The sequence below is a fragment of the Cebus imitator genome, unplaced genomic scaffold, assembly GCF_001604975.1.
Source record: "Cebus imitator isolate Cc_AM_T3 unplaced genomic scaffold, Cebus_imitator-1.0 Scaffold258, whole genome shotgun sequence".
In the NCBI taxonomy this organism is placed as follows: domain Eukaryota; kingdom Metazoa; phylum Chordata; class Mammalia; order Primates; family Cebidae; genus Cebus; species Cebus imitator.
Window position 1 is genome coordinate 2,353,013 of NW_016107573.1, and position 10,237 is coordinate 2,363,249.

The following is a 10,237-nucleotide window of genomic DNA, read 5'->3' on the forward strand; positions in this document are numbered from 1 at the left end:
CTGACTGCCCTTGAGGGCCCAGGCAGGCACTTCGGTCATAACCTGATGACTGGTGAGGGCAAGGACAGGGTGTCCCTGGGAGAGGCCCCCCTTCTGCTGAGGAAGCAGCTTTTCCAGTCAAACAATAGTGCTGTTCCTGGCAGATGACCAAGCTGGGCCAGGCCAGGCCATAGGAGGAGGGGGCAGGAGAGGGAGGAGCAGAGCCTCCCTGGGAGCTTTCAGGCTTCGCCTGGGCCTGGAACATCCTGTCCTGGTACAGCTGGGGATACTGAGGCCTAGGGAGGTGAAAGAGTCTCAAGAGACTATCAAGGCAGGCCACTCCACTTCCTGCCTCCTCTCCCTCACCCCTATGGTTTCCCACCCCATCTGCACCTGCCATTGACGAGATGGGCTCAGCTTTTGAGAAGCTCCTCCTTCCCCTAGTCCTCCAGGGGACAGGCCAGGATGTGGTGGCTACACAGTGTTCCACAGGAATGTGTCAAGCCTGAGAGTCCAGGGAGGAGGCTGAGCTTGGCTTCCATCTGCCTATGGTGGGGGCTCCGGAGCAGGCAGAGGGCCTGCTCAGGCCTGCTGGGTCCCAATCAGGCCTGAGGCCTGCTTTAATCTGCTTGGTTCAAAGCCTCACATCTGAGGCCTCAGGGTGCTCGGGCCAGACAAGGGTCCCCTGGAGCATTCTCGGTCCTGCGTGGAGCCAACATGGACATGCTGATGCCTGCTCAGCCTTGGGATCTCCTTAGACCTGTGGAGGCCTGATAAGACCTGGGGTGTCTGCCAGTGCTGGGGACCTCCTTGAACATGAAGCAAATTTAGATGTGTACCTGCCAGCTAAGGGCTGCAGGCTTTGGGGCTCAAGTTTCAGGCTAGAAGTCTGAGTACCCAGTGCACCTCAGCCGCATGGGCCTGCCCCCCAAAGTCCAAGCACTGGGCATTACTGGCTGAAGCACTTCTGGGTTTTGTTTGTATCGAGGGACTTCAAGCCTTAGGCCTTGGCCACCTCTAGCCCCCAACCCAAAGTATGTCACTCAGGCAGAGGTGGCTAGGAATCTATCTCTGTGCCCCTGGTGGGGAGCCTTCTATTCTGAAAGTTGGGTGAGAGGAACAAGTGGGGCCACCAGGCCAGGTTTCAACTTGTCAGCCTCCTCGGCAAGCAGGGAGGAGTTATGTATCAATCGCAATCCAATGCTGGCGGCCCCGCCCCCTTGCAGCCCTGAGGGGAAGGAGAGCAAAAGGTGCAGGGTGGACGGCGCTGCACAGCAGACCTGTACCTCTCATCGCTCTCGGGGCTTGGGGGCAGCGCTCTGGTCCCAGACGAGCTCCAATTCGTCTCGCGGCCCTTCTGTCTCACGGACCTCAATCATAAACCCACGTGTGTGCCAGAAGGACAGAAACTTCCCCCCGCCTCTGGGAGGCTCCCATTCCCTGCAAGGCTGGCGTTCCGCGGAAAGGGCGGAGCCCTGGAAGGGGGCGCGTCAGGGGCGGGGCCTGGAGGAGTCCGACGGGGTGGGGTCTATCCCCGAGCCCGTGCTAAAAAAGGCGGAGCCATTCGGGGCGGTCTCCGTAGGCTGGAGAGAAGGATGAAGTTCTGGCTTTAGGAGGAGGCGTGACCACCCAATAGGCCTCGCTTCCCGCGGGGCGTGGCCGTCAAGGAGCCGGACGCCGCGCGGGGCTGGGCGGGTCAGCTGCGTAGCGAGCGGTGTGGACGCGGCCAAGCAGCGGCCCCTTTAAGTCCCTGGTACCACCCCCCCCGCCCCGCCTCCCTCGCGGCCTGGGTCTAGTTGGCGGCGGGGTCGGGGCCGCGCGGGTCGCGATGGAGCTGCACATCCTAGAGCACCGGGTGCGGGTGCTGAGCATCGCCCGTCCCGGTCTCTGGCTCTACACCCACCCACTCATCAAGCTGCTCTTCCTGCCCCGCCGCAGCCGGTGCGCGCCCGGGTTCTGGAGCGCAGATGGGGGCTGGGGGCTCTGCTGTCGCTCCGGGCCAGGGTCGGAGGATTAGGATCGCCTTAAGGCAGGCAGGCAGGCGGGCGGGACCGGGTGGGGAGGGCTCTCCCTCTCCGGCCGCCATCCGGCCTGGGCCTACCCTCCCCGGGACCGCCGCCTATCCGGCCCCGTGAGGCCCCCTTGCCGGGGTAAAGCGCAAACAGCTTGGGATGGGCAATGCTTATTAACTCAGTGGAGTCATATGGGGGCATTCCTACCTGGCCACAGCGGGGAGCTCCTACCAGGACGCCTCCCTTCAGGTCAGAGGGGCTGGACTAGGGGTTCCAAGGTCCGAGGCCCATAGTGCTGTCGCCGCGGGTGTGAACCTCCCCTCCCTCGAAGAGTGGAGGGGCGGAAGGCTCTGAAGAGGTTCGGGAAGCCTAAAAGCAGCTCCCGACACTGGAGATGGGGCCCTTACCCCATTGCCCTAGAAATTAACGGCCGAGGTACGGGTAGAAAGGCGCTGGGCCCGGGGTCGCGGGGGTGTCTCGGGGCAGATGGGGAGAAATCCACTCCCGACCCCCAGTTCTCCAAGCTGAAGATGCTCCCCACCCCCAACCAGGTGCAAGTTCTTCAGCCTGACGGAGACCCCTGAGGATTACACGCTTATGGTGGACGAGGAGGGCTTTAAAGGTGGGGGCTGGTCTGGGGAACTGGAGTACGGGAGGGGCTTGTCGCGCTCCACTTCTGTACGGTTCTCACCTGTTGCTGAGATCTGTCTTAAGCGCTTAAGCAAGCAGATGGGTCAGGGTTCGAATCCTACTCCACCATTCCTTGGCTGTGTGCCTTTGAGCAAATCACTTCCCCTCTCTGAGCTGTTTCTTCTAACGTAAAATGGGTACAGTTATGATTCTGATACATAGGACCCCATGAGGGCTTTATAAACTTAGCACTACTGAGGGGCACTCAGCAGTCCTAGGCCCGCAGAAGGGTCTCTGTTATGGCTCCAGGCAAGTGCTGCTGTTAGAACTCCCTGGACGTTATTTCCTCCTGGTCTTATCTCCCTGATTTGGGTCACCTCCTCCCCTGCTTGTCTGGGAACTCCAGGAGTCTGAGGGAAGGAATGCAGGAGCAGGCAGCCATCTCAGGAAAGGGTCCTGGAGGCCTCCTGGCTGTGCTGGGGCGAATAGCAGCCACCCAGGCCTGGCCCTTGCTCAGGACTGGACGCCAGCCTGGGCCCTCCCTGGGCCCTGGAGGTGACGTCTAGCGCCTCCTCCTGCTGCTGGCCCGGCCCATCCTCACAGGCTTGGAGTCTCAGGTCAGCTAACTGGAGCTTGGCCTGTCCTCCTTCTCCACTTCAGGCCTTAGTTTCCCTGTTTTTGCTGCAGGGAAGTCTGGGTCTGCAAAAGGGGAAGGCAATCCCCCAGCCAACCTGATCTGTGAATGCCCCCTGGTGGTGCCATGTGGTATAAAGCTTCTGCTAACCCACAGAACATACAGGAGTGAGGTAGATATTGTCCCATTTTACAGATGAGGAAACTGAGATTCAAATCACCCGCCCCAGGTCACAAGACAAATAAATAGAAAAGCTGGCATTTGGACCCAGGTCTCTCTGAATCTGGACCTCTGATCTTAAGTGGGAAATTTCAATGCCACCAGGCCAGCACCTGAAACCTTTCCGTCTTTGCACACATATGGACCTCAGGAGCAGAACTGAGGGAGACAGCCCCAGCCTCCAGACCTGCCCTTACCTTGATGGAGCCCTCCAAGGCACAGAGAAGGAAACAGGCTCAGAGAGGGGCAGGGGTCAGCCTTGCAGACCTTGACCAGACATGTCCCCTGCCCACAGAGCTGCCCCCATCTGAGTTCCTGCAAGTAGCTGAGGCCACATGGCTGGTGCTGAACGTGTCGTCTCACAGCGGTGCAGCAGTGCAGGCTGCTGGGGTCACCAAGATCGCCCGCTCAGTCATCGCTCCACTGGCCGAGCACCACGTGTCTGTGCTAATGCTGTCCACTTACCAGACTGACTTCATCCTGGTGAGTTTCCTGCTGGTGCTGATGAGGGCAAGGTGGGAATAGGTACCTGGGAGCCCATGTGATGTGCCATCTGCTGTGGCCTAGGTGCGGGAGCAGGACCTGTCCGTGGTGATCCACACGCTAGCCCAGGAGTTTGACATTTACCGGGAAGTGGGCGGAGAGCCCGTGCCTGTGGCCAGGGACGATTCCAGCAACGGCTTTCCCCGCACTCAGCATGGTGAGGGCCGCCACCTGACCCCTCAACTTGGGCAGGGCCTCCCTTTCCCACTGGGGCCCTTCCCTTGTGGGCCCCAGTGGGGCAGCAGGGCCCTGGTCAGTTCCTGGATAGCAAGACCCACCCCGGGCCCAAGCTTCTCCCTGACTGGCCACCAGGGGGAGCCCCAGCCCACAGACACCTTTTCACTGCCTGCTGTCCTCCAGCAGGGCCCAGCCCCACGGTGCATCCCATCCAGAGCCCACAGAACCGCTTCTGTGTCCTCACACTGGACCCTGAGACGCTGCCAGCCATCGCCACCACCCTCATAGATGTCCTCTTCTACTCGCACAGGTGGACCTTGGGACTTCGTCTTTGTCTTCATACTCTGTCCCACCGCCTTCTGCCCATTTGTCAGTTTTGCAGCTCTGCCTTGTCCTCTCGGGGTTCCTGGCAGCCCATGACACTCACCTGTGCTTTGCTGATGTTTGGGGAAGGTTCTCCCTGCAAAGCTGGATCCCTTTCCAGTGGTGTTGGCAGATCCACCCTTGAGCCGCGCCCTGGTCTGCCCCTCTGACCGTGGGGTCCTTTGTTTTTGGCACAGGCTGGGTTTATTACCCTCCCCCATCCCTACCCACACCTTTCAGAGGGCTGGACCCTTGGACGGGGAGCAGAGCCTGCCTAGGCCACCATGTCAGCTCCTTCCCAGGGTTCTGGAAGCTGATTGGGTGAGGGGGCAGTAGGCTGGGTGCCTGGCAGAGCCCCTAAACCTCCCGTCCCTCCCCAGCACTCCCAAGGAGGCAGCCTCTAGCGGTCCTGAATCCAGCTCCATCACGTTCTTTGCCTTCTCCCTCATCGAGGGTTATATCTCCATTGTCATGGATGCTGAGACACAGAAACAGTAGGTGACCCTTGTCCCCGGGTGGGCCCCAGGTCCCAGCCAACCCCAGAGAGGGAAGAGGTGGGGCATCAGACTCTGAGGTCAGCAGGTGAGCCTGTCCCAGAGCTCACGGTCAGGCAGGGGTGGGTGGGGGTGCCCTGCCCATCACCCACCTCCCTCCCCAGGTTCCCCAGTGACCTCCTGCTGACCAGCTCCTCAGGGGAGCTATGGAGGATGGTGCGCATCGGTGGACAGCCCCTGGGTTTCGGTGAGGGCCATTCCCTGCACTGGGGGGTTGGAGAGTGTCTGGGGAGCAACTGGCATGTGCCATATATGCCCCTCCTCCGCCACCCTCAGATGAATGCGGCATCGTGGCACAGATCGCGGTCCCGCTGGCTGCTGCTGACATCTCCGCCTACTACATCAGCACCTTCAACTTCGACCATGCCCTGGTGAGCACCTTGGGGGAGCTTCTGGGGGGAAAGTGAGGCCCAGAAATGTGGGTGGCAGGAGGTAGTCTCGGTTGGACCAGGAAGTCAGGGGGTGCCCAGCTTCAGCCTTGACCCTTCCCTCCTGCCCTCAGGTGCCCGAGGATGGTATCGGCAGCGCCATCGAGGTCCTCCAGCGGCGGCAGGAAGGCCTGGCTTCCTGAGACTGGTGGGGAACAGAGTAGCCCCCCTGTTCTCCCCTTGATCCAGGCTTCCAAAGACTCCTCTAAGCTATTTCCTTAAGCTCTGGAATGAGCCCCCATTCCTGCCAGGGGACCTCGTTCTGCTCTCTGTGTGTAAGCTGTGTGCAGGCACCGGCTCTTATGTGGACACCTGTGTGTACTCGCTGGTGGAGTGGGCAGCTGCTTGCCTGATCAGGTCTGCCAGGCAGGGGAACACGGTGCTCGGGGCTTAAGCCCCCAACCCATCACTCCCTGCACGGCCTCAGGGTTTGCACAGTCCCTGCCTGAGGCCCGAGCCATTCCCCCCAGCCTTCCTGGGCCAGCTGTTCCGGACAGGGCCCTGACCTCCATTCTGCCTCTGGTGGGGTCGCCTTCCCTGGCCAGGTGAGTCCTGACAGTGCCTCTCCCTCCTGGGGCCTCCAAGAAAAGTATTTTGACATCTCTCTCTCTTCTGTTTTTATTGCCTTGTTAATAAAGGACTTTGTAGTGACTGGGTTGGGCTGTGGTCCTTGGGGGTCATCTGAGTGTCCGCCATGGCTCCATCTCATGGGCCACTCAGTCTGGGGTCTTGGTCTCTCTCTGTGTAGCTTACTGGGGGCCGGGCTCACCTGGCTTTGCCTCATTCACCTCTCACCACAGCTTAGTGAACCATCACCATTTTCCAGACGAGGAACCCGAGACTTGGGAGGTGACGTGACTTAACCAAGGTCACATGATTCCCATTCCCATGCCTGCCTTTGAAATCTGGGCTGTTCCCAGATTTCAGAATAGCTCCCAAATAGCCCAGAGGGTTCTGAACCTGGGCAGAGACTCCCAGATCCTCCTGTCTGGGGAGGCTCCCAGCCTTCCCTGCCACCATGGATATGGCTGGCCTGCTATGAAACCCACCAGGGAGGGCCCGAAAGCGCCTTCCTTTCCTCCAGGCCACTGCCTGCCTTCTTTTGGGCCTCACCTGAGTTCTGGCTGTCCCTCTTGCTGGCTGAGAGATCAGTCAGTTCTTACCACCAGGGCTGTCCTGGAGTTGTTCCTAAGGTTCAGGGCCAGGAGGACAGGACAGGGGCCTGGGGGCCACCCGGAGCCCTCTCTGTCCTTGGGGGCTGCCTCCCTGCTCGGTGAGGCTGGGAACCTGCAGTGATCTGATGGGGCCCCACAGATGTCCCAGGGAGACTATCAGGTACCCTCAGCCCAGACCCACCCATCCTCAGGCAGGGAAGAAGGGTGTGACTTCTGTGTACTCAGAGGTCACGGTGGCTCCTCAGAAAAGCCAGAACAGGGACAGGCCTCTGGCAATGCGCCTGCCCTGCCCCTGGGGAACAGGGGTCTGGGGCCTCAGGTGTAGTTCAGAGGAGCCAAGAGCACAGCACAGCCTGGTGAGTAAGCAGCCGGGGACCTGGGCCAGCCCCTTCCCTCCAGCCTCAGTTTCCCCATGTGCATGGAGACCTAGGAGACACTCCTTCAGGAACACTGGGAGGGGGGCATTTCTTTGGAGGATGTCTTTTTTTTTTTTTTAGATGTAGTCTCGCTCTGTCGCCAAGGCTGGAGTGCAGTGGCGTGATCTCAGCTCACTGCGACCTCCCAGGTTCAAGTGATTCTCCTGCCTCAACCTCCTGAGTAGCTGGGACAAGAGGTGGCTGCCACGATGCCTGGCTAATTTTTGTATTTTTAGTAGACACAGGGTTTCACTACATTGGCCAGGTTGATCTTGAACTCCTGACTTCAAGTGATCCGCCTGCCTCCGCCTCTCAAAGTTTCACACCTGCCCGGCCAAGTTTGTCTTTTGTTGGGGGGGTGATGGGGGGAGGTGTGGGAGTCCCAGTTCCTCTCCCTTGAGGGCCTGGTCTGGGTCCTAGCTTGGGGAATGTATAGGCTTGAGGTGGGGGCTTCAGAGTCAGGATTCTTGGGGCTGCTTAACCTACAGCTAGCGGGCTCCCGGCCCCATATCCAGCCCTGGGGCTCTCACCATCTGTGCCTGTGAGTCACTGCCTGATTGTGTGTTCCTGTCACCATGGCTCTCCAAGGGCCTTAGGCCTCTCTTGGGTCTCTCATACCAAGTCCCAGCCTGGCCTTGGCTAGTTCTTGGGGTTGCCCATGAGGCTGGCCAGGGTGAGGGGCCGCAGGTGTCCCATTGCAGGCTGCTCTGACAGACCTGAGGTCATGTGCCCATGTGTGTCTCTGCCACATACCCATGTGTCTGTGTGGCGGGTTTTTAGCTCCTAGATAATAGATCCTGGGTCGCTGGGCCAGCTTTTCGCCTCCAGCAGGTTACACATAGGGACATCTGCCTAGGAGTGCTGGGGAGATCATGAGACCAAGCTGGGCTCAGGGGCACAGGGCTTGGGAGGCGTGGGGGGCGCCTTCCAGGAACGTGACCCTGAATCTCACCCACGACTGATGCTGTGTATCAGGTCAGACTGACCTTGAACTGTCTCAGGCAAAGGGGGTCTCACGAAGCTACCTCCTTGTCCCATCCAGGCCCCCAGAGAGTCCTGGGGTGAAGGAAGCTGCTCTGGGCAGCCTGGGCCCAGGGCTGGGCTCCATGTGGGTCATTCATAACCCAGGTTGGAGGCACTCACTGGCACGAAGTGCCTGACTTCATAAAGACGACAGCAGGGCCCATGGAGGGGCCTGCCCACGGTCCCTCAGGGAGAGGGAAGGGACTCAGCCCTCCGACTGCCAGCCTGGTGCCCAGCATCTGCAGGGAGGATGTGGGCCTGGGTGGGTGGGGACGGGAGATGAGGAAACCCCAGCCAGGCAGAGTCAGAGGCTTACTTCCACCCTTTCTCATCTTCATGCCAAGACAGAGGAAGTGACCTCCTAAATTCCCCTCCTCCGAGACACTGGAGCAGAGATTCAGGATTTCAAGTCCTCATCTCCCTTCCAGGCAGGCAGGGCCACCGGCTCCCATGCTTTCCAAATGGTTCCACAGCTGGCTTTTTGGTTTTCTGTAGAGGTGAGAAGAAACTCCACATGCTCTTGATCTTCCTCTGGGACCCAGGATCCTGCCGAGGGGGAAGGGCCTGAGCAGGAGGCAGGAGAAAAAGGTAGTGAGGAACGTTGAGCCGTCTGTGGCTGGCTTACTGTGCAAGCACAGGGAAGGCGCGTCCCTCATTCACCTGTGCCGGATGGCAGGTGTTGTGCTTGGTTAATTCTGGTCTATACAGTGAACGTGTTGCTTAAGGAGAGGGGATACGTTCTGAGAAATGCATCATTAGGCAATTTGGTGGTTGTGTGAACATCATAGAGTGTATTCACATACATCTAGCTGGGCTAGCCTGCTACATACCTGGGCTAGCTGGGCTAGCCTGGGCTACAAACCTGTACAGCATGTTTCTGTACTGAATACTGTAGGCAGTTATAATGCAATGGCAAGTGCTTGTGCATCTCAACATAGAAAATAAAAATACAGTATAAAAGATAAAAGTAGGTTGGGCGTGGTGGCTCACGACGGTAATCCCAGCACTTTGGGAGCCCGAGGTGGGCGAATCACCTGAGGTCAGGAGTTCAAGACCAGCCTGGACAACATGGTGAAACCCCATCTCTACAAAAATACAAAAAAAATAAAAATTAGCCAGGCATGATAATGGGTACCTGTGATTTCAGCTACTCAAGAGGCTGAGGCAGGAGGATCACTTGAATCTGGGAGGTGGAGGTAGCAGCGAGCTGAGATTGTGCCACTGCACTCCAGTCTAGGCGACAGAGCAAGACTCCGTCTCAAAAAATAAAAATAAAGACAAAAAAATAAAAGCATAGCCAGGTATGTTGGCTCACACTTGCAACCCCAGCACTTTGGGAGGCTGAAGCAGGAGAATCACTTGAGCCCAGGAGTTTTACCCAGGTGCAGACAAGTTTGGACAACATGGCGAAAGCCCATCTGTACAATAATAATAATTTTAAAATAGCTGGGCATGGTGGTGCACGCCTGTAGTCCTGTTCAGCTCCTGGACTCAAGCGATCCTCCCTCCTCAGCTACTCAGGAGGCTGAGGAGGGAGGATCGCTTGAGTCCAAGAGTTGAAGGCTGCAGTGAGTTACCATCATGTCACTACACTCCAGCCTGGGTGACAGAGCAAGACCCTGTCTCTAAATAAATCAATTATAAAAGCAGTACACCCTTATAAAACACTTACCATGAATAAAGCTTGCAGGACTGGAAGTTTCTCTGGGCGAGTCAGTGAGTGAGTGGTGAGTGAATGTGAAGGCCAGGACACTACTGTAGACTCTGATAGACTTTATAAACACTGTGTACTTAGGCCACACTAAATTTATTAAAAATAAATAATTACAGGCTTACGCCTGTAATCCCAGCACTTCGGGAGGCCAAGGCGGGCGGATCACGAAGTCAGGAGATCAGGACCATCTGGCTAACATGGTGAAACCCCGTCTCTACTAAAAATACAAAAAATTAGCTGAGCATGGTGGTGCATGCCTGTAGTCCCAGCTACTCAGGAGGCTGAGGCAGGAGAATCACCTGAACCCGGGAGGTGGAGGGTGCAGTGAGCTGAGATGGCACCACTGCACTACAGCCTGGGCAACAGAGCG

At 58.2% G+C, this 10,237-nt stretch overlaps 1 protein-coding gene across 4 annotated transcripts; it reads left to right on the top strand.

Annotated features, from left to right (window-relative positions):
• The first annotated feature begins 1,597 nt into the window (after window positions 1–1,597).
• Window positions 1,598–6,191, top strand: CASTOR1 (cytosolic arginine sensor for mTORC1 subunit 1). 4 transcript variants are annotated; one of them, XM_017499619.2, is made up of 9 exons: window positions 1,611–1,920; window positions 2,543–2,613; window positions 3,770–3,957; window positions 4,042–4,174; window positions 4,378–4,504; window positions 4,938–5,051; window positions 5,216–5,298; window positions 5,388–5,482; window positions 5,614–6,191. In XM_017499619.2, exons 1-9 carry the CDS (start codon window positions 1,808–1,810, stop codon window positions 5,680–5,682), a joined length of 993 nt encoding a protein of 330 aa, XP_017355108.1. In that variant the 5' UTR covers window positions 1,611–1,807; the 3' UTR covers window positions 5,683–6,191. The 4 variants fall into 4 exon arrangements, with proteins under 4 accessions (XP_017355110.1, XP_017355108.1, XP_017355109.1 ...); XM_017499620.2 differs by having other exon boundaries at window positions 1,619–1,920; window positions 4,381–4,504; XM_037728213.1 differs by lacking the exon at window positions 1,611–1,920 and adding an exon at window positions 1,975–2,240.
• The last annotated feature ends 4,046 nt before the right edge of the window (window positions 6,192–10,237 follow it).

Coding starts and splice junctions, on each gene's coding strand:
- CASTOR1 (XM_017499619.2), top strand. CDS start 1,808: ATGGAGCTGCACATCCTAGAGCACCGGGTGCGGGTGCTGAGCATCGCC. Junction 2,614..3,769: donor GGACGAGGAGGGCTTTAAAG/GTGGGGGCTGGT, acceptor CCCTGCCCACAG/AGCTGCCCCCATCTGAGTTC. Junction 5,483..5,613: donor TCAACTTCGACCATGCCCTG/GTGAGCACCTTG, acceptor TCCTGCCCTCAG/GTGCCCGAGGATGGTATCGG.